Source organism: Odocoileus virginianus, chromosome 22, assembly GCF_023699985.2.
Source record: "Odocoileus virginianus isolate 20LAN1187 ecotype Illinois chromosome 22, Ovbor_1.2, whole genome shotgun sequence".
Taxonomy (NCBI): domain Eukaryota; kingdom Metazoa; phylum Chordata; class Mammalia; order Artiodactyla; family Cervidae; genus Odocoileus; species Odocoileus virginianus.
In genome coordinates this window covers 12,381,148-12,405,324 of record NC_069695.1, presented here as the reverse complement: position 1 = coordinate 12,405,324, position 24,177 = coordinate 12,381,148, and the positions used below count along the sequence as shown (strand labels likewise).

General features: G+C 38.3%; 1 protein-coding gene across 4 annotated transcripts in view; it reads right to left on the bottom strand.

The window, feature by feature from the left end:
• SMAD2 (SMAD family member 2) overlaps positions 1-24,177 on the bottom strand; it is an 82,223-nt gene that overhangs the window by 47,754 nt on the left and 10,292 nt on the right. For all 4 annotated transcript variants that reach the window (XM_020898533.2, XM_070452596.1, XM_070452598.1 and 1 more), the window contains exon 2: positions 3,275-3,563. In XM_020898533.2, coding sequence (XP_020754192.1) covers positions 3,275-3,510 — 236 coding nt within the window. In that variant the 5' untranslated portion in view covers positions 3,511-3,563. The remainder of the gene's footprint in view (positions 1-3,274; positions 3,564-24,177) is intronic.

The window sequence follows — 24,177 nt, the reverse complement described above, 5'->3', positions numbered from 1 at the left end:
GTTTTGCTTTTATAATTTAAGTTTTATTTATAATTTTTGCATCTATTTTTACGAGTAAAATTGGTATAAACTTTACTTTTGCTATTCAATTTTACTTTACCGTTCATCCCTGGTATAAAATGAGTTATGGAAGTTTCCTTTATAGTCAAGGAAACTATGGGTTATGATTGAATTTATCTAATTCTTTGCTATTAAAAACATCGCTGAAATGAACACCAGAAATCTTTGACCATATTCCTGTTTCTTTAGGATGAACCATCAAAATGTCATAGATAGTCAAACACAAAGTAACACCTGAGGAAAGTCCTTATAATTTATATTTACGAAAAAAATTCTGCATTCTCGCTTATTTGTGTAAAACAAACATTATCAAATTAGCATTCAGACCTCACAGCCTCGTTTTTAACTTTACAAGCTCTCCATCTCCACTGCTGTTTTGATTTTGTTTTTCTGTAGATAACATGCACTGAAAGCCCATTTTTCTTCTTTTGACTGATTTGTTAAACATCAGTTGCCGTTCTGATTTCTGACTGAGTTGTCTTGAGATGGAAAAGCTTCATGAAACTTTATTTATACTATTCAGCTCACTGCAGCTTAGTAGGTTAAGTTCTACTCATGAATTACTTTGTGTCATGAGTAAAAGGAAGGAAGCAGTGACACATGTGCAGCCACAGCTATCCTTTCTTCAGAGACAAAGTGATGAAGGCAGAGCTAATTATATGAGGGGGGTGGGAGGGATATAAAGTCAGGCCTATGTTTCTACCCACAATTTAGTCCCACTCTAACATTAGCAGATGGAGGTGGAGGGAAAGAAACTGTTGAGAGTCAATGAGACACTGACCATTTAAGAATATTTGCCATTTTAAAAATTTAAGCAATTTATGCTTCATGTTCATCAATACATGATGAAAACATCAAGACATCAACACCTAATGGTATTTTATTAACAACTCACTTGCAATTTTAAGCTAACAGACATACAGTAAATCCATTTTGCATTACATCTTATATAATTTTGCTTAAGCTGAGGTTTGGATTCCTCCACAACGGGCCCTTTCTGCACCCACTTTCCCTGTTTTACAGCTGACACCATGACAAGTTGACCAAATGTTTAAGGATATTTAGTAGTTAAGAAATGACTAATAATCTGATACAATTTTCAACTATGAACAAGAAAGCAAACTTCAAAAAATATATGGTTCCAAACAGTACAAGAAACTTAAATTTTTTGATAGACAACAGCCAATATTAAACCTACATTTCTTGCGGTATTAAAAAAAAAAAAAACGCACCAAATTAGATAAGCAAGTTTCTAAGCTTCAAGGAACTTTTATTAAAGAGTGAAAAACAAGATAGTGGACAAGCAACACTTCACTTTCATTAATCAGGTGAAAGTGTTGGGGGAAAAAATCTTTAAATGAAGAAAAAGTCCTAGAATGTTAAAAAAAAAAAAAAAAACCCTCTGAAACCAGAGTGTAAAATGAAAAATGGACAAGGAGGAAAAGAAATCTGACTGAGGGGACTTCCATAGTTTAAATATAAAGTCTATACATTTTAATCAAGAGGCTGCTACCTACTGAATCTCCTTAAGAGACAGGACTGCACGACCCTCCTCGCAGCTTCGCTCCGCCAACACATCACCGCACTGGCAGCAGGGCCTTAAATGGAGCTGTGCCAAACCATGGCCCCATGTCTTCCTGGACCGCACCGCTCCCTTGGATGAGGAGGAAACATACTAACCAGTCTCCACCTCCGCTCTTGACAGTCTCACGGCCCTTTTCCTCACTTCTTTACCTAAGACTCTCTGATGTTTCCCCCATCACCCACTCACGCTCAGGTTCAGTGTGAACCCCCAGCACGGGATGCAGTGCTTCCTCAACTCCAGGCAGCCTCTGAGGCCCGCCATCTCCCGTCTCCTCCCCTACACTCCCAGGACCCCAGTCACCGGGCCTCCCCACCGCCACACTGTCCATACTACTGCGCCACTCTGGGTGAATCAAGCTTCTCCTAAATTCCTCCTTGACATCCATCCAACTCGGCCACCAATCTTTCTTCAGGAGGAAAATTTTCACAAGCTGCAGAATAGAGAAGGCTTCCCACTTTGGACACTACTCCCTGAGCATACATCTTTCAGAATGCCTACTGTATGTTATAAAACTATCTTTCTTCTTTTTTCAAGTTTACCTCCCTTACTAGGAAGTAAGCAACTCAACGGCAAAGACTATATGTTGATATTAACAACTGTTCACTGAACTGAAATGTCAGGCATCTATAAACATTTCTAAAATGAAAGATTGAACCAGGAAAAGCGACTCTTACTTAAGAAATACATGAAACAAGCAAGGTAAAAGAAATGGATAATTAATCTACCAAACAAGGCAGGAAACATTCTGTTAGTATTTGCAAGTAGATAGGCTGGTGTTACTAGGCTCTATTATCAACAAGCATCCACAGTGTATTTCCCAAAACTCATTAGAAACATGTCAAGTAGAATGGTTTCACATGCCATATGGCTAGCCTATGTGTATGACACTGCAAACAATCATTTTACAAAATGCAATAAACTGACACTCCCTCAAACTCTATAATGTGCACAATTATAGCAGTACAAATTAAAACCACTTGCTACTTTATTTTAAAAAACACTATTTCTGAAAGTGGTACTAGTCTGAAAATGATTAAACTTATACTAATAAAACTTCAACCTCTTAGGTAACACATCCTAATACAAGAGGCAGATCTTCAAGACAGGTTCTGACCAACTATGACACACAGGAAGCTGTCTTACATACGGTTCTTTGTTAAAAGTAATACTGTAACTCAAACAAAAACTACAAAATTCATCACAATGTGAGCTGCTTCTGTTAACTCCTTACTGAAGTTTTGACCAAAGGAGGAGAAAACAGTCAGTCACTACTGTGCTAGTGATAGAAAATCTTTGACTCTTTATTCAAATTTGATCACAGAAATTATAAAAGCATACAATGGAGCATTTAGGCAATGAAGGTAAATGAAGACAGTGGAGATAAAAATACAATCTAAGTATTTTATTTGGCTTGATTAACCTTCTCACTATTCAAGAAAATGATTTCTAAAATAAGTCTTAATGAGTCAAACAAAATTAATGTGACAGGTTTAAGAACAGCTATCTTATTTTAATAATCACTACTGATGGGTGACTTGAAAGTAACAAAACTTCAGTAACGTTCCCTTAGATTCCTTTAAGCAACTTTCAACAGTAAGGCCCTCAAATTTCTTATCTAACAACACTTACCTTGGTATGGTAACACATTTAGTATTACAATTCTGAGTGGTGATGGCTTTCTCAAGCTCATCTAATCGTCCTGTTTTCTTCAGCTTCTTCACCAAACTTTTAACTGCTTTCTCACACCACTTTTCTTCCTGTCCATTCTGCTCTCCTCCACCCGCTCCTCCAGATCCACCAGCTGACTTCTTCCATCCCAACAGTCTCTTCACAACTGGTGGAGTGAACGGCAGGATGGACGACATGGTCTTACTGAAAGCGGTGGTCCACTCTAAGAAAATATCCTCCTTAATCTAACCTAGAAGAGACACCGAAAGAATAGTTTAGAGCCTAACTTTACGATCAACCACTAGTTTTAGCACAGTACCAAAAGCCAATTACAAGATGAAACAAATTCAAATTATTACTTTCACAAAAGACGTTCAGAGTTATCTTTTTCACCCTTGAAAATATCTTTACCAATTTAAATGAACTGTGAAAAAAACAAATTCTTCTAAAAACAAGATAACTTTATAAGTGGATAAATATAATACTTTTGCAAGTAAAATCTCTTATCTTTATCAACACCGGACAAGTTTCTCATTACCCATACTACTTTATTTTTAATTTTTAATAGTATCAATAAAGTATTTTCACCAAAAGAAAGTTTTCCTCACTTTTTGGCATTTCAATCTATTCTCAAAACACGTTAACAAAAGATACTTTTTAATTTACAAGCCCAACAACCCCAAAGTTTTCAACTTTCATAGCTAAGTATCATAATGGAAAATCTAAAGTTGTAACCAAGGAAAAGGTATCAAGTGTGAAGTAAACAAGAAGGAAGAAATAAAAGTAAAAAGAGTCTGTGAAGAAAAGACTTGGTTCACTTTTACCATCCCCTAAGAAGACTATTAATTAAGCTTATTTTTTAAAAATGTTCATTTTTATCTAAGTAACAACATGTACAGGAAATAAAGTCAAATACAGCTCCTCTTCTTACACCAAGGTACAAATTCCTTAAAGTCTTTTAAATTTATTCTTGCTATTTATACCTCAGTAATGATAGCCCTTGAAACCATCAAGTTTAGATATACTTATCGACTTTTCTACAGGAAAATCAGGATTTACACCACAGTCACTTGCTTTCCTCCAACTTTAAAAATAACTATCTCCCAACTGTAGTTTTCTACCTGATGAGATTAGCAGTGAACTATTACACAACCATGTGCTCCTTTCTGGACAACTCTCTTCCCTACAGCTAGAACTATGTCAGTTTCTCATCTGCCCAGTTTCCTCAGCAGCTACCGCAAATTCTTCCCACTCTCTCCACAAGCCCCTCAATTACAATTTAATGTCAATGGCTTTAATCTCAAAGTAAGAGAGAAGATAATTTGCCACTTGAGGACAGAACTGGAGAGTTCAGATTTGAGAAGAATGGAAAATATTTCAAAATCTAGCTCTGAGAAATTCAGTAGAAAATCCAACTGCAGCAAAGTGAAATAACAAACTTGATCACGTATTTGCTAGATTATATATCAGAAAGTAATCCATAAAGGAGTTCCACTTCTAATCAGGATGTAAAAGATCACAACAGATCATCACTTTCACCCTAACAATCAATACAAGACAGAAAAGATATAAAATCATGGTTTTTCTGAACCCATCAGGAAGTTTAAGATTCAAAGTAACCTGAGTGGAACTAAATTACAAAAAGTGTTGAGTCTTGATAGAAAAAGGAACCCACAGATGGTCTCTTTCCTGGCAGAGTGGCTATGGAGGAATAATCCCACCACAGGGAGAATAAGGAGAAATCAACCTAAATTTTAATACATTTTAACAGCAACACATAAGCTGACAAGATATATTAGAATTCCAAGGATTCCACAGAACAAGTCTGCACTACTCAACCACTCAATCCCACAGACCTGCGCCAAGTGTTGGCCAAAATGTGCCAAAGGGTAGAGGACAAGGCTTGAAAGCTGAGATAACCCAAGAAGCTAAAGGTCTTCCTCAAATGCCCTGCAGAGGAGAGGTAAGAGAAATTAATCCAAGAGACTCCAGACATTGAGCTGCCTAAGCTGATGTGGGACAGGACAGCTGAGACAAGAACTTCTACGGAGATACTCTGTAAATTGAACTACCAAGGCTAGGGTAGGAAAGGATTGCTGACAGAAAGCACTGGAAGATACAGGAGCCTGGGGTAGCACTCCAGAATCACAAGAACCCAGAGAAAAGCAGAGAAATCACCCACAGTTCAGAAAGCTGATGGCTCAGATACAAAGCATAGGGAGAGAACTAAAATTACAATAAGACAACAAATCTTGTAGAATGTGAAGTCTTAAGCCTACTCTCAAAACACTTGAGCTAATCAAGCTGAAGTTGCAAACAAGCTGAGAACTAGGTCAACCACACACACATCTTATCACTTAGCCTCACAAGAAATGATGGGCCATTGCATTGATTTTACAGAAACATTCAGCATTCAATCAAAAACTACAAGACAGAGAGAGTAGCAAACCATAGTCCAAAGAGGACAGTATTAATATAATCAGATCAGAGGGCCTAGATTTGGAGATTATCAGACATACTTTTAACTGTGATGAACACTGATGGGAAAGACAGCATGAATAACAAAACAGAGATTTTCATCACAAACACTGAAGCTATAAAAAAAAAATCACAGGGAAATGTGAGAAATGAAAAATACAATATCAGAAATTAAAGATCTCTTTAGATGGATTTAGAAACAGACAGAAATAAGCAGTGAATCTGAAGACAGGCCAAATTAAAGTGCTCAGATTTAAACACAAAGAGAAAAAAAAAGTGTGGAAAGAAATCCCAGAACATCCAACATCAAATGTGAACTTGGGTTTAAGGGGAGTATAACTGGGATCCCAGGAAATGAATGGGGCAGAAAAAGCATAAGAAGAGATAATGGCCAAGAACATTGCAAAAATGGTATCAGACATCAACCCACAGATGCAAAGGAAACAGCTAACAGTCAATCTGCTGAATATTTCAACCCACTGAATATTAAAGATAAAAGTAAAGATAATGGAGAGCTCCTCCCCATTAAGTGGCATCTCACATGAAACAAAACCTTCAGCGAGGAGAGGAGATGCAGAAAGCCTCCCACATCCCAGGCCCAAAGGAAGATTCCCCTGCCTCAGAGAGAGGAGCAGAGCCCGATCTGGGAGGGTGGCGGGAGCAAAACTGACTTGTGCACCTGCCACGTGACAAGCCGTTCATGTGTAACATCACGTCGGTCCACTCCTAGAGGAAGGCAGGAAATAGCGCTGCCCCCAGCAGCAAACGTGCCCTGATGCTGAGGAATGAGTACGAAGAAAAGCTATCTGAAAACGCTTCCTAAGACCTACTTGACTTCACACTCAGCGTGCCTGGCTCTAGGTGAGTGACCACATCATCACAGTTATCCAGGTCATTAAGACTTTTTTAATATAGTTTTTCTGTGTATCCTTGCCACCTCTTCTGCTTCTGCTAGGTTCTTAACATTTCTATCCTTTATCACGCCCATTCTTGCATGAAATGTTCCCTTGATATCTCCAATTTTCTTTAAGAGATTTCTAGTGCTTCCCTTTCTATTGCTTTCCTGTATTTCTTCACACTGTTCACTAAAGCTTTCTTATCTCTCCTTACTATTCTCTGAACTCTACATTCAGTTGGTATATCTTTCCCTTTCTCCCTTGCCTTTTGCTTCTCTTCTTTCCTAAGCTATTTAGAAAGCCTCCTCAGACATTACTTCATGGCAAATAGATGGGAAAACAATGGAAATAGTGACAGACTTCACTTTCTTGGGCTCCAAAATCACTGCAGATGGTGACTGCAGCCATGAAATGAAGACACTTGCTCCTTGGAAGAAAAGCCATGAAAAACCTAGACAGCATATTAAAAAGCAGAGACATCACTTTGCCGACAAAGGTCCAGATAGTCAAAGTTGTGGTTTTTCCAGTAGTCGTGTATGGATGTGAGACTAGGACCACAAAGGCTGCTGAACACCAAAGACTTGATGCTTTTAAACTATGGTGTTGGAGAAGACTCCTGAGAGTTACTTGGACTGCAAGGAGATCGAACCAGTCAATCCTAAAGGAAATCAACCCTGAATATTCACTGAAGGACTGATGCTGAAGTTGAAGCTCCAATACTTTGGGCCAGCTGATGCGAAGAGTCTACTCATTAGAAAAGACCCTGATGCTAGTAAAGACTGAAGGTAGGAGGAGAAGGGGATGAAAGAGGATAAGATGGTTGGATGGCATCACCGACTCAATGAACACGAGTCTGAGCAAGCTCTGGGAGATGGTGAGAACAGGGAAGCCAGGTGTGCTGCAGTCCATGGGGTTGTTAAATCAGACACAACTGAGCGACCAAACAACAACTTCAGACAACCACTTTGCCTTCTTGCAGTTCTTTTCCTTTGGAATGGCTCTGGTCACCACGTCCTGTACAGTGTTACAAACCTCCGTAACACTGTAGTTCTTCAGTCACTGTTTACCAGATCTAATTCCTTGTACCTATTTGTCACCTCCACTGTATAACCATAAGGGATCTGATGCCGCTCATACCTGAATGATGCTGTGGTCACTCACCTAGAGCCAAACATCCTGGAGGGTAAAATCAATGGGCATTAGGAAGCATTACTACAAACAAAGCTAGTAGAAGTGATGGAATTCCAGCTGAGCTATTTAAAATCTTAAAAGACGATGCTGTTAGAGTGCTGCACTCATGTCAGCAAATGTAGAAAACTCAGCAGTGGTCACAGGACTGGAAACGGTCAGTTTTCATTCCAATCCCAAAGAAGGGCAACGCCAAACAATGTTCAAACTACCGTACAATTGTGCTCATTTCACATGCTAGCAAGGTTATGCTCAAAATCCTTCAAAGCTAGGCTTCAACAGTATGTGAACCGAGAACTTCGAGATGTACAAGCTGAATTTAGAAAAGGCTGAGAAGCCAGAGAGCAAATTGCCAACATACACTAGAACATAGTGAAATCAAGGAAATTTCAGGAAAACATCTACTTCTGCTTCATTGACACTAAAGCCTTTGATTGTGTGGATCACAACAAACTGTGGAAAATTCTTAAAGAGATGGGAATACCAGACCACCTTACCTGTCTCCTGAGAAACCTAAATACATGTCAAGAAGCAATGGTTAGAACTGGACAAGGAACAGACTGGTCAAAATTCGAAAAGGAGTTTGACAAGGCTGTCTATTGTCACCCTGTTTATTTACGTTCTATACAGAGTACATTATGTGAAATGCTGGGCTGGAAGAATCACAAGCTGGAATCTAGATTGCTGGGAGAAATACCAACAACCTCAGATATGTAGGTGATACCACTCTAATGGCATAAAGTGAAGAGGAACTAAAGAGCCTCTTGATGAAGGTGAAAGAGGAGAGTGGAAAAGCTGGCTTAAAACTCAACATTCAGAAAACTAAGATCATGAGATCCGGTCCCATCACTTCATGGAGAATAAATGGGGAAAAGGGGGAAACAGTGGCACATTTTATTTTCTTTGCTCCAAAATCACTAGAGATGGTGACTGTAGCCATAAAATTAAAAGACAAGTTTGGTCTTCTTGGAAGGAAAGCTATGACAAACCTAGACAGCATATTAAATAGCAGAGACATCACTTTGCTGACAAAGGTCTGGATAGTCAAAGCTATCCAGCAGTCATGTATGGATGTGAGAACTGAACCATAAAGAAGGCTGAGCAGCAAAAGAATTGATGCTTTTGAATTGTGGTGCTGCAGAAGACTCTTGAGAGTCCTTTGGACTCCAAGGAGATCAAACCAGTCATTCCTAAAGGAAATCAACACTGAATATTCACTGAAAGGACTAATGCTGAAGTTAAAGCTCCAATACTCTGACCACATGATGTGAAGAATAGACTCACTGGAAAAGACCCTGATGCTGGCAAAGACTGAGGGCAGGAGAAGGGGGTGGCAGAGGATGAGATGGCTAGACAACATCACTACTCAATGAATTTAAGCAAACTTTAAAGTTTAAGCAAACTCTGGAAGCCTAGCATGCTGCAGTCTACAGGGTCACAAAAGCCAGACAGGACTTAGTGATGGACAATAATCTGAAAATGGGCCAGAAGCAAGCAATTGCCTTTGGCTAAATTCTGCACTAATACAAAGCAAAGGTCTGCCACTACTAGAAGGAAAAATCCTTAACAAAATATTAGCAAATCATTCCCAGTACCATATATAGAAAATGTAATACATCATCACCAAGTGAGGTTTACCCAAGGAGCAAAACTGGTTTGCCAGTTTAAAAAAAAACAAAACAGGGACCGGGATGGGGAATACATGTAAATCCATGGCTAATTCAATGTATGACAAAAACCACTGCAATGCTGTAAAGTAATTAGCCTCCAACTAATAAAAATAAATGGAAAAAAAAAAAAAAAAAAAAAAAAAAAAAAAAAACAAAACAAAACAAGCACTTCATTTACAGTATACAAGAAAAATCCATATGACTCTCTTAACTGATGCAGGAAAAGAAAAGCATATGAAAATGTTAATTTAACATCTATTGTTGTTTACTCACTAAGTCATGCGTGACTCTTTTCTGAACCCATGGATTATAGCCCACCAGGCTCCTCTATCCATGGGATTTCCCAGGAGAGAATACTGGAGTGGGTTGCCATTTCCTTCTCAGCAATTTTCCTGATTCAGGGATCAAACTTGAATCTGCTGCACTGGCAGGCCGGTTCTTTACCGCTGAGCTACCACAGAAACAATTTAATATCTATTCACGATTAAAAACTCTTAAGAGAATTAGAAACAGAGACAAGGAAGAAAGGATAACTGAAAAACTACAGCTGGCAACATATCTAATGATCAAACATTAAGTCCCTTTCCATTATGACTGAGGATAAGACAAGGATGCCCACTGTCACCATTTCTATTCAATAATGCACTGGGTGTTCCAGCCACTGCAATAAGGCAAGAAAGAAGTAAAACACACAAAGACTAGAAAGAAAGAAGTATATTCTCTGGTGATATGACTGTCTCTATTGGAAACTGCATAAAAATCTATAAAAACACTCAATTAGTAAGTGAACCAATAAGGTTTTAAGATAGAAGGTCAACATATAAAACTAACTATATCTCTACATACAAGAACAAACAGAAAAGGAAATTTAAATACAACACATAACTGCAACAACAAAAAACCTATAGGTCAATCTAAATAAATATACTCAGGGCCTTTATGCTAAGAAATGCAAAATATTACTAAGGTAAATGAAAGAAGACTGAAATGAATAGAGACCATGTTTACAGACTGGAAGACTCAATATTATGTAAATGTTTATTCTTCCCAGTTTGACATATAAATGCAAGCCCTGTTGAAATTTCAGCAGGATCTTTTTTTTAAAGAAATTGATATGCTGATGCTAAAATTCCCATGGAAACAGGAGATCTAGAACAGTAAAACCAATCCTGAAAAAAGGATGATTTTGGAGGACTTATACCAACTTATTTCAAGACTTCATAATCAAGATCATAGAGTACGCATAAGAAAAATAAAGAGAGTGAAATACAAGAGTTCAGAAATAGACACACACATATAGTCAACTCATTTGTGACCCAAGTGAAGTGAAAGCCGCTCAGTCGTGTCTGACTCTTTGCAACCCCATGGACTGTACAGTCTGTGTAATTCTCCAGGCCAGAATACTGCAGTGGGTAACTTTTCCCTTCTCCAGGGGATCTTCCCAACTCAGGGATTGAACCCAGGTCTTCAGCATTGCAGGCAGATTCTTCACCAGCTGAGCCACAAGGGAAGCCCAATACTGGAGTGGGTAGTCAACCCCTTCTCCAGCAGTTCTTCCACATCTAGGAATCGAACCCGGGTCTCCTGAATTGCAGGCGGATTCTTTACCAACTGAGCTATCAGGGAAGCCCTTGCTATCAAGGTTACCAAGGCACCAAGTTAATCTATTTTCAACATTTTTTCAACAACATGGAAAATAGTAAGCCTCAATCACTATCTTATACCATCCTCAATGGGAAAGGAAAATCTTATCTCTAGAGGGAAACAAAAAATACTTTTATGTCCTTAAGATATAAAGAGCACTAACCATAATAAGAACTGTAAGTAACACAAACCTCATCAAAACTTACAATGCTTGCTTACCTAAAGACACCTTTAAAAAAATGAGTAAGCCACAGATTAGAGAAAAAATGTTATAAGTATATATGGCAAAGGACTACTATTCAGAATATGTAAAGAACTGCAAGTCAAAGAAAAACGTGAACTCTGTTTTTTAAAAAAATTGGCAAATTGGTATTTCATGAAGAGGATACAGGAGTGCAATAAGCACATTAGGAGATCTTTAATCCAACCAGTCCATCCTAAAGATCAGTCCTGGGTGTTCATTGGTAGGACTGATTTTGAAGCTGAAACTCCAATGCTTTGGCCACCTGATGCAAAGAGCTGACTCACTGGAAAAAACCCTGATGTTGGGAAAGACTGAGGGCAGGAGCAGAAGGGGATGACATAGGATGAGATGCTTGGATGGCATCACCGACTCAATGGACATGGGTTTGGGTGGACTCCGGGAGTTGGTGATGGACAGGGAGGTCTGGCATGCTATGGTTCATGGGGTCGCAAAGAGTCGGACACAACTGAGCGACTGAACTGAACTGAATATCAACCACCTTCAGAAAAATGCAAGTTAAACCCACAATGCATTTCACATCTAAAATGGTTTAAAAATATTTTGACACCACCAAATGCTGGTGAAGACGTAGAATGTATTAGTTTGCTATTGCTGCTGTAGCAAATTATCACAAACTCAGTGCCTTAAAACAATACAGATTTACCAAAATGAGTTTCAATAAATTAAAGGAAGTCAAAGTATCATCAGGATTGGTTCCTTCCGAAGAGTCTAAGAGGAGACTTTGCTTCCTTCCCTGCTCAGCGTGTTGGCCTCCTGTATCCCTTGGCTTTGCCCCGTTCCTCCATATTCGAAGCACATCACTTCAGTCTCTGCTTCCACTGTCATACTGCCTTCTCTTTCTGTAATCAAACATCCTTTACCCTCCTGTAAGGACACTTGTGATTACATTTAGGGCTCATTCAGATATTTCACAAAAACCTCCACATCTCAAGATCCTGAACTACACCTGGCAAGTTCCTTTTGCCATATTATGTAATATTCACTGGTTCTGGGGATTAGAACCTGGGTGTCTTTGGGGACCATTACTCAGCCTGACATGTGTAGCAACCAGAACGCTCACACCCTATTGATGTGAGTGTAAAATGGTTCTGGGCCTTTGGAAGACTGGCAAGCTCCTAAAAAGTTCAACATACATCTATCCTATATCAAAATAATTTCACTCCTAGACCTATATTCAAGAAAAATGAAAACTTAGGTTCACAAAAAGAGACTTGTACAAGAAATGTTCACAGCAGCCATATTCACAATGCCCCAAACTGGAAATGGTCCAAATATCAAGAAAACTGGAATAAAAAAAAAATAAACTGCCGTATATTCGCACAATGGAATACTGCTCAGGGACAAAAATGAGTGAACTACTTATACACTTCACAACACAGATGAATCTCAAAACTCTCATGCTGGGAAAAAAATAATAAAGTTATTATTTAAGAACAAAATATACAAAATATATACTGATTCCACTTATGACTTCTAACAAGTGGGGAAACTAATGTAGTGACAAAAGTCAAAATAACTGTCTCAGGAAAAGGGAGGAACACACAGAGGAATGCCTGGCCAGAGGCACAAGTACCTTTCTGGGGTGATAAAATTGTTTTCTATCTTACTTTGAGAAATAATTACATGTGAGTACACAATTACCAAAACTCATAGAACTGAAAATTTAAGGTTTGGGCATTTATCACATGTAAGTCACAACTCAGAAAAATTAAAAAGCACCTAAACAAATACACTAAGAAGTTCCAAATAAGCAAAGTTAAAAGGATTTAACTAAAAAACTTGTCAGACCTTCACTATGCCAGCTCATCCTGTAAGGTTCAGAAGGGAGGCGGCAGCTGGCCGACAAAGTTAGCAAGGCTCCATGTGTCTGCCACAACCTGGAGGTGGGTCTCCACAGACACATCGAGGTGCGTGCTGGGGGCAGGGACAGGTGTGCCGGGCGGAGGGAGTTACTAAGAACAAAAACCGAGAGCCCAAATGACATCCAATCAGACTTAACTGGGGCAGTGGTGGCAAGGCTGTTGTACAAGGGGAATACGTTTACTGTTCAAAAAATAATTAAGTATAACTCTCAGAAAGGACTCTGAATTCTCAAAAGGTCATTCTCAGCAATGAACTTCCAGCTAAAGATACTGAGGCCTTGGTATAGTTTGCTAGAATGGTCACAACCTAATTATCAATAATCATTATCATATTCACCCCCCTGAAAAGGAAAAAACAATTAACAGGTCCCCAACCTAATTCAGGAGACTGTCCCAAGGGTCCCAAATTTCACAAATTCACTTGGCCATGGTAACTCTTTTATGGGGACGCCTCTGGAATTCCACATAGCAACACTGCCCTGACATCCTTGATAGCCCAACTGTGATTTAGATGCTAAAAATCTGAAAGGAGTCAAAAATTAGATTATGTGACTTCCTTTAAAGTTTTCCCACTGTGAGTTAAGTAAAGAACAATGAGAACTGGACAGTAGATAGCACCATTAAGCTGTCTAGAGTGGGAGATGCTGTAAAAATGCACATAAATAAGCATACATAAAAATGCTATATATTATAGTATACTAAATATTATAATTGAAAAATACTATAGCATATAAAACTACAACCTGACAAAATAAAGCAGACACATAAAACTTCACCAAACACATGTAGATGTTCGCAAACCAAAGCAGACATTTGCAACTAACAGGCAGCAAAAAGCATATTTGGCCACGTTTAAACTCTGCTGAGTTCCTACTGTGTGTCACAAAGCATGCTCTGGTGGAGCCAGCCGCATGAGCCTCAGTACCATGTGACAGTCTTATCCGAGCGCCCAGAACAGGCTTATTAATTCATAATTCAACCTCTGGAAGGGAGACGTATCACAAAAGCGACAACACAGCAGAAGTGTGACGAGAGAGAGAGAGAAAATGAACAGCAGGCAGAAAGCTCAGTATGTCTGAGAGACAGGAAACGGTTTAGGAGTTACAGAAAAAGAAAAAAAAAATGCAGGTATTGCTAGAATCCAGTTCAAGGAAGCAACAACGGAGGAGAGGGAGAGCGAGGCCAGTCCAGCTTAAAAAACCGAAGACAGAAGTTACCGCTAATATGAAGAGCGTTCCTTTAGTCACTGCAGAAAACAATTCACATGTGTTATTGGCCAACTGGATATTGACAGTTTAGGGAAAAGCAGGGTTTGAAGATAATGGCCACTAACCAGGGTAACTAAGCAGCACAGAATGGTGCATTAATCACTATTCAGAGCACAGAAACAGAAGCCAATCTGAAAACGTAAGGTTACAGGGTGAGTATTAATACATGGCTTTACTCGTGTTCATCACATGAGCAGGGGACGGCAGAAAACACAGCAGAGGCTCATTGGAGGGCAGGCACCCGCGCAGGCAGAGCCAGCGGTCCTGCGGGGAAGGTCCGGCTCAGAGGAGCCAGGCACCGCCTGAGCTCCACACCCATTTTACCCTCAGAATAAAGCTCTTGTTCCCAAGTTAGAGAAAAGAGCCCTGTTCCTTGCGAAGAACTGCCAGAACAAGCAAATACAAGATGCTACCTGAAAGTGCCTCTATACCTTTAGTTCAATTAATTCAGCCATGAGAATTACAGCTAGGAAAATGAATAAAAATTAAACTTTTATATTACCAGCAAAATGAAAAGGATTCCCAGTGTCTGGAAGAACCTGAGTAAACAGGGTCTCTGTTTCACTTTTTTTAGGAAAAATGTTTCTTGTGAGTTAAGATGTATTCTTAGGGATCTGAAAACTTTCTATAAAATCTTCTATAAAAACTTTTTTCTTCATGGAAATGAAAACATGAAAAGTTTAAGCCTATTCTGGGTCATCTGAACAGCCTCATGACCTGCTACTGCCTCGATATCAGGGTCCCATGTCTTGGAAAGAGCAGTTATGATCTCTTTGGAACTATATGATCACTTAAAGTTACCAGCCTTAACTTGTCATGTCTTAGTAATCATGGCTGGTTAACTCCTGGCTAATTATCTCTGGAGACTTTTTCAATTATGCAATAAAATAATTTTTTCAGTAATGCTAATACACTTTAATTAGTTGGGCATTTTAAATAGCTACGGTATCATATATGCAGCCAAAAGTTCTGAAATGTAAACAGACTGAGTTTAGATTTTTATAAGGTATCAATTTCTGCATGTTCCAACTTGAGGACAAAACAAAGTAAGAAAATTAGATTTACGATCAAGTTATCAAAATATGAATGAATCTTTTACATAATACAGATTTCCTTCAGTAGTGTGGTAGCAAGCTCTGGACTAAAGTCAGAAATGTTTTTCTCAACATCTGCAAGAATTGAAAAGTTCAGATACTAACCCTGCTCCTAATTCCAGCTGTGATACTTAATAGTGCAAATTTCAACAGAACAAGAAAACTTCACAAAGAAGAAAGCTTATCAAGTGATATTTTAGTAAAATTGGGATTCCAAGATTACTCACTGGAAAGTTTCAGTTAAGAGGTCTGATTATCCCAAACTCCGCAAATAAAGCCCTCAAGTTATTAATAACTGTAAAACAGTTTTACAAAATGGCATTCCCTACATTTCACTTCTTCAGTCTTCAATTTGCTATTCTTCGTATACTGCTTTTTATTCTGATAAAAAACCCTATCAACTGAATGTGTATTACAAAAAAAAACCTCTCCAAATCCTCAGAATGTTTTTTCATTTTCTTACACTGTCTTCTAGCATACAAATTTATACTTTAATCAAAATATTTTATAATACAATTTTGTTAATTTCTAAAGAAATCTCTTTCTGCATTCAAATATAATAGAAAACATGTACTGTTTACTCAGTGACAACACATTAAGTCTAACAGTCAGCTAAGCATTAACTCATTTGATTCTCTTAAGAATTCAGTGGGGTGGGTACTATTATTTACAAATGAGGAATCTGAGACAGATACTTTGATTTTATAAAGATATTGCTCTGATATTCTTGTAGAAGTCTACATTTGCTTTTCACATTTGGTTTTTAACTTACCAGGACTTTCCATTTAAGGGGTGAGATGGCAGTCTAAGTGTCTCCTTTAAGGACGCCTATCTTACCAGCATGTGCGTGTGCATCCTCAGCCTCTCAGTCGTGTCCAGCGCTTTTCGACACCATGGACTGTTAGCCCACCAGGCTCCTCTGTCCAAGGGATTTCCCAGGCGAGAACACTGGAGTGGGTTGCCATTTCCTCCTCCAGGGGGTCTCACTGGCCTGGGGAGGAAACTGCATCTCCTGTACTGCAGGCGGGTTCACCACCACCCAGCCACCTGGGAAGCCTATTTTATAAGCACCGTTTATTAAAGTTTATCTTCTCTTTACTAATTCAAAATGCCCCTCCTGTCACATATCAAATCCCTGTAAGTAAGTGTCTCATTGGGGACTTCATGTTCTGCTCACTGGTGTGCTTATTTACTACTACTGCTTTCAAACAAGTTTTGACATTTGAAAAGTAAGTCCTCCCTCACTTTTTTTTAATTTGGATGTTACTTTTATATGATGGACCTCCCTGGTGGCTCAGTGGTGAAGAATTGGCCTGCCGATGAAGGAGACTCGGGTTCAATCCCTGGGTTGGGAAGATCTGGAGAAGAAAATGACTACCTGCTGCAGTGTTCCTCCCTGGGAAATCCAGGGGCGGCTGGCAGGCTACACCCATGAGGCTGCAGAAGAGTTGGATGCGACTTACTGACTGGGCTTTCCTGGGGGCTCAGCTGGTAAAGAATCTGCCTGTAATGTGGGAGACCTGGGTTCCATCCCTGGGTTGGGAGGATCCCCTGGAGGAGGGAACAGCTACCCACTCCAGTATTCCGGCCTGGAAAATTCCACAGACTGTATATAGTCCATGGGGTCGCAGAGAGTCGGACACAACTGAGCGACTTTCAATTTCACTTTAGTGACTAAACAATGACTTTTAATTTGATGTTGTCAAATTCCACCAAAACCCTATGGAACTTTGGACGGGCAATGAATTTGTATTAATTTATGACACTATGTATTCTTATTTAAGAAAATGAGAAAAAACAAAAAAAAAAATAAAGTTTTACAGTCTGAAAAAAAAAAAAAAAAAAAAAAAGAAAATGAGATATTTCCATTTATTTTGGACTTAATACCCATCAGTGAGTTGTCTAATTTTCTGTATAAAGGTGTTACACATCTCATTAAATTTACTTTTTCCTCCAGTTATCGTGAATCTTACTGTGGCTAGTGTTTATTTAAAAAAAAAAATAAGTATTTCAGTCATACAAAAACATATATTGAAATACCCTTGGATCTCCCATCCAGCTCTGTCAGCTCAGCATTTTGCAGTATATGATTAGATACAAGACATGACAGACAGATTTAGCTAAAGTCCCCTATGAACACCTTTATTATTCCACTGTCCTTCGTCTTGCTTCTCAAGAGACAGCCACGATTTTTACTTTCCCCAATGGTCATTAAAAGGTTTTGATACACATGGTATCCATAACAATAAAGTTTTGCACACTTCACTGCTCATGTCGCTTCATTCTTCTATTAGAACTATTCATGCCGATACATACAAATAATCTGCAGCTCCAGGGCATTCACTTTAGCTGTCATACAGCATACTGTATGACTCCAAAACAGTTCAGGGTTTAGTCTCCTTCTAAAGAGTAGGTTGTTTCCAATTACCCACTCTTACAAGCTCCCATCAGTAGTTTGGTATATAACTTCTCATTCATATATGAGAGCTCTTTAAGGACAGAAACTTCTGAACTTCATGATCAAAAAAGAAACCCCACAGCAAGAAAAACGATTTTTCACTGCAGCCTCACACACACACTTAAAACAGGCATTTTATTATATGTTATCCTCTGCCATCTCTCTTAAATTGAGGGTTGTGAACTACTGATGACTATGAAATCAACTTAGTTGATCCTGAGCACTGTCTTTTTAAAAAGAACAAAAAAGAAAAAACAAAAACAAAATACAGTAGAAAATATCACACTCAATTTCAAAAATTTTAATTCAGCCTCTGTCTCATATAGTATCAATATATTTCCCACCATGGGTCTGTAAAAAACGTATGAAAAACAATGCCTTAGGACAATATACCAAAAAGTGGAAACGCTGCCTGGCAGGACATGCACATATACATCTTTACCAAGTACTAACAACATGATTACGCTAATTGTCATTCTTACCAGGGAAAAGTGAGTTCCTATTTTACCCACTATCATCAACACATTACTTGGTCCCTCAAACTTTCGTCAAAAGCATGAGTGCAACAGAGAGGAGGGCTGTCAACACTTAGCATTTCCCCAATTACTAAGAAATTTGAGAACGTTTTCATGTTTATTGATTCTTTAGGATCCTGTTCCCTTGAATCTTTTGTTCACATTCACCATCTTTTCTTTGTCCATGCTTAGTCACTCATCGCGTCCGACCCTCTGCGACCCCGTGGACTGTAGCCCACCAGGCTCCTCTGTCCATGGAATTCTCCAGGCAAGAATCCTAGAGTGGGTTGTCATTTCCTTCTCCAGGGGAACTTCCTAACCCAGGAGTCGAATCGGGGTCTCCTGCATTACAGGCGGATTCTTGATCAGCTGAGCTACCTGGGAATTCTTTATATAATCATCTTTTGTTAATTACACAAGCCACATATATCTTCACCTAGCAAGTGACTTTTAATGGCCTTTTTTAAATAAAGTATTTCACTTTAAAGAGCTCAAATTTATCAGTATTTTAAAATATGTATACATATTTTAAATTATGTATCCTTCCATATGCTGTCACCTTTTAAAAGTCAAATTGCAAAGTTTTGCTGTTCACCGTTGCAATCTATTTTGGTGTGTGATGTAGGGTAGGTATCTTCTCCTCCCCAAAAGAAACAATCAAGTACACCAGTACCATATATTGAATCATTTCCCTAGTGATTACAAATGCTACTTGTGTTTCTAGGCTTTTTTTCCCTTTCCTTCCATTAGTCTGTATCTGAAACAAATACCATCACATCTTAAACCATTAAAGCTACAGAATTATGTCTTGGTATTGGACAAAATGAATTCTCTTTCACCTTTCTGCAATTTTACTTGGAATGACACTGACTTTATAAATAAGTAGAGGAAAATTGATATGTATGATACTGCATCTTCTATTCATAAACACAAGTATATCTTCTTATAATTGAATATTATATGGGTCTTATTTTTTCCATTAAGGTCCCACGTTTTTACTTTTTCCTAGGTATTTTGTAGTTTGTGTTGCCATTTTAAAGGGTGTCTTTTTTAAATTCAGATTTTGCTTGTTGTTGGCATATAGTAATGCATTGGTTTTTATATACAATTGAGCCTTGAACGAGATTAGAGATGCTGAACCTCCATGCATTTGAAAATTCGCATATAACTTTACAGTTAGCCCTCTGTATCACAGTTCTACATTTGAAGATTCAATCATGAACGGGGTAGTACACAGTTACTGGAAAACACACACACACACACACAGAGAAGTGGACAGGCACAGTTCAAGTGTCAACCATATTAACTTTAAAAAAAAATCAACTTTATTGAAGCATAGCTTACATACAATAAAATGCATGAGATGTTAAAAATGTAATTCAGTGAGTCCTGATAAATACATACCTCCATATAACCACCATCCTTGTCAAGATACAGAATATTCTCACAGTCTCAGAAAGTTTCCTTGGATCCCTTCTGAGTCAATATACCCTTCATATTCCTGATTTATATCAAAGTAATTTTTACCTGTTACAGAAATTCACAAAGTTGAAATCATGCCACAGGTACACTTCTTTTTTTTAACAAAGACCATTTACTCAAATTAACCAAGTTCCCTTATATTCCGAATTTTCTAAGAAGTTCTGTCAAGAATAAGTACTGAATTTTATCATATGCTTTCCTTCACCCATTGAGATTATCATAGAGCTTTCCTCTTTTGATGTGTTAATGTGATGAATTTCATTTACAGGTTTTCTAATGTTTAACCATTTTTATGTTTTGAAAACAAACCCTAATTAATCACAGTGGCTTTTTTGTTATGAGCAAATACTAACATTTTATCCAAAACTTCATTGCTGCGCTTATTACTGAGGTGTAGCCTGTGTGTTTCCCTTCTGATACTACATCTGTCCTGACAGCTGGTGGTACTAAGATTACAGTAGCCCAGCAAAATGATTTTTTCTCATATATTCATTCACTGCATCTCTTCTAACAGGACCCAGACCACGTAACATCTTACGTGACACTGGAATTACTGGTTCTTCCTAAGTTTTACAGAACTTGCCCATCTGGGATTTTCACTTGGGGTTTCGATTTTTTGAAATTTTTATTTAATTTCATTTCTTTGTATTTTCTAACCATGAATTAAGATTTTAAAATTATAATCAAGTTTCACATCCTTAAGCCACTTTTGGTAATTTATTTTGCTAGAGATTTCCATTTAACCTGTTTTCCAACCTAAAGGCAAAAAGCTCTTCACAGTGTTCAGTTTTGAAATTTCAGTTTGTCCACAGTCCTATCCCTTTTTCATTTCTAATATATTTGTGCCTTCTTTTTCTCCTCTATCAATCTTGGCTAACTTAAGTCTTTTCAACTTAGCGCCTTAGGTCTAGTCACTTCAATTATATTTTTCCCAAATTAATATTTCTCAACTTTATTTCCTTCCTTTTTCTAACTCATTATATTGTATAGTTAATGCATTTATTTCTCTTTACTAAACATTCTTCTTTTTTTTTTTTCATTCTTAATTCTTTAATAAACATTTAAAGTTCTAAATTTCCCAGGCAGGCAAATGAGCTTTTGTTGTATCCCAGTTTTGATAAGTAGCATTTTCATCATCCTAAACATTTCTCATTTTTACGATTCGTTCTTAAATTTAGAAACATTCTCCAGCACACCACTATGGATTTGGGAGTTGATGCTATCCTCCTGTTACGTTTCTAACTTAACTGCACTAGGGTCCCAGAACATGACTTGCAGGGTACAAATTCTTAGAATTTGTCAACATTTGCTTTGAGGTTTGATACATAACCAAGTTTTATAAAATTCCACAGGTATCTGAAAAGAATATATCATCTGTAATTGTTGCATGCTTGCTAACTGCACATTTCCAATCCTGTATAACCTTATTTTTTATCTATCTTTTCTTAAATTATTGTGACATATATCAGAATCTCCTAGTACAATTATTACACATTTGTTGATTTATCCTTGTAATTCTGCCAGTGTTACTGTATAGATCACTACAGACTGTCCCTATCACACCCACCTTGCCCTGCACCCAAATTCTTATGCAGAAATCTAATTCCCAATGTGATGTTATCTGGGGATGGGGCCTTTGGGAAGTGATTAGATCATGAGAGTGGAGGCCTCCTGAATGGGATTAATGCCCTTTTAAGAGAGACCCCAGGGAATTCCCTTGCCCCCTTCTGCTGTATGAGGTTACAGCAAAAAGACAGCTGTCTATGAAGTAAGAAGCGAGCCCATACCAGACACCAAATCTGATGGCACCTTGAACTTGGAATTCCCAGCCTCCAGAATTGTAAGAAATAGATTTTCACTGTTTAATAACGTACCCAGTCTACAGAATTCATTACAGTAGCCCGAATGGGGATTATGCCTAGCACAACTTTTTGCATTTCTTTACTTTAAAACTACGTCATCCTAGTTTTAAGTGTATCTACTAATACGAGGCATTTAATTTTTTTTTAAATTTTCATTCTCCTTTAACCAGTAAACTTAATCTGAAATTATGTACTGGTTTATGGAGATATCAAAGCTAACTTTCTATCATCTTATTTTGTTTTCTACTTCCTGAGCAATTTCTTTGATTCTCTTTTCTCCTTTCCTGGCTTCTGCTTGAATGATCACACATTCATCATTTCAACCCCTTCATCCCCCCTGACTTGGAGTTACACATTCTGTTCCAATTCTTTCAGGAGGCACTCCTGAAATTTTTAATGTTAAAACTTTAATCAGTGGTTGTAGGTGAAGACAGCAAACAAAAACCAAAATCACACACAAATAAAGGAATTTAAAAAGAAAAGACAATCTCATGAGGATAGGGTGAAGAGTAAGAAGAAAGGCAAAATTCTGATAACTGGAAAATGGATGGATGAATAACAACTGTGAACAGATTTCAGAAACTACTACTAACTCTAAGCTACCTGTAGAGAACCATTCTATTTACACAGCAGAATTCTCAAAAGGTTAAGTCGTGGACACCAGCAGGCATAGCAGGAGCTGAAGACCGGAGGGGGAAGGCGATGAGAGAGACAGGATTGAGCAGGAGATACCTGAGAAGCAATCACCTCCTCAGATCTGCTCCCCCAAGGGGTAACTGCACCTCTCCCTCTGCAGAAGACTAAGCCTTTATTCTTGGCAGAGAGGACATCAGTCTACCTGGACTGGGAATGGTCTGGGTCCTGTCAGGAGAAGAGATGGAGTAAATGGACTCCATGCAAAATGCAGACATTCCCCAGCCCTTTCCTTCATTGAGTTCTGGTTCCCAAAATACTAGAAGCCAGACCTTTACCCATTTAGCCAGAACAAGACTCCTCTCTGGGGTACCTAACCAACCTAGGAGGAAAAACAGACAGACACTGAAATCAAGACTTTACCAACAAACAGTCCACTCAGATTATTCTTCAAAGAAACTGAAAGGAGACATGCCTCACCCATATGTTGAGTTTCCAATCAGCTTTTCAGACCCCTACTTTCTTAATTAAGAATTACTTGGATTATCTGAGGAAAAATGAAGCAAAAACAGAAAAACAGCTTTAAGAAGTTTACATACAGAAAGAAAACACTGTCAAAATCATCACTACACCCAGAGAAACGAGAGAGAATATAGCAACCCTGACCAAGAGGAGCATGTTTTACAGAGGAAACAATCTTTACAAAGGGAACCATTCAAACACTAAAAGAAGAGCTCTTGGATTGCCCAATGTCCAAACATCAGAGATGACAATGGAGGGAGGGGGAATTATCAAAGAAATCAAGAAATATCCCCTGAACTGAAAGATGGGAGCTTCCTGATCGAAAAGGTCCATCAAGACCCCAGGCCAATGGATCAAACATGCCCACATAAAGGCTGGTGGTTGTAAAATTTCTGAATGCTGAGGAGACAAAGGAAGAGCCAAAAGTTCCCAGATATAAATTTTTTAAAAGGTCATATAGAAAAGAATCAGAATGGATTTGATTTTTGGAACAGTAACACTAAGTGAAGCCAACAGAGCAACGCTCTCATAATTCTGAAACACAATTATTTTCAACCAAGAATTCTATTAGCTACCCAGGATTGAATAAGGGTATTTTCAGACATACAATATCTCCAAGTATTTTCCACATACACTCTCTCTTAAAGAAAGTCCTGAAGGGAAGGATATGTTTTACGAAAAAAAGGGAGAGCAAAAGAATAAGAGATCTAACAAAGGAGAAAGGCTAAGGAACCCCACGAGGGTGGAGGTGGACCCCAGGACGACTGCTGTGTACCAGTGTGAGAAACCAGTGCAGATGGGAACGGGCTCAAACAACATGCAGCAAGAATGATACCTAGCTTCTCTCCAAAGTGGACAAACATCGTAAAAGTCAATGGAAGCATGACTGTCACTGATGAGACCCACTAAATGTTGAGAATGAATGTGACAATAAATAACCACCTGGTCTGTGTTAACCAACATCCAGATTTCTGATCCTATAGATTAGAATGAAAAGGAAAAAAACCTGCCTGTTAAGAGGAGCTCT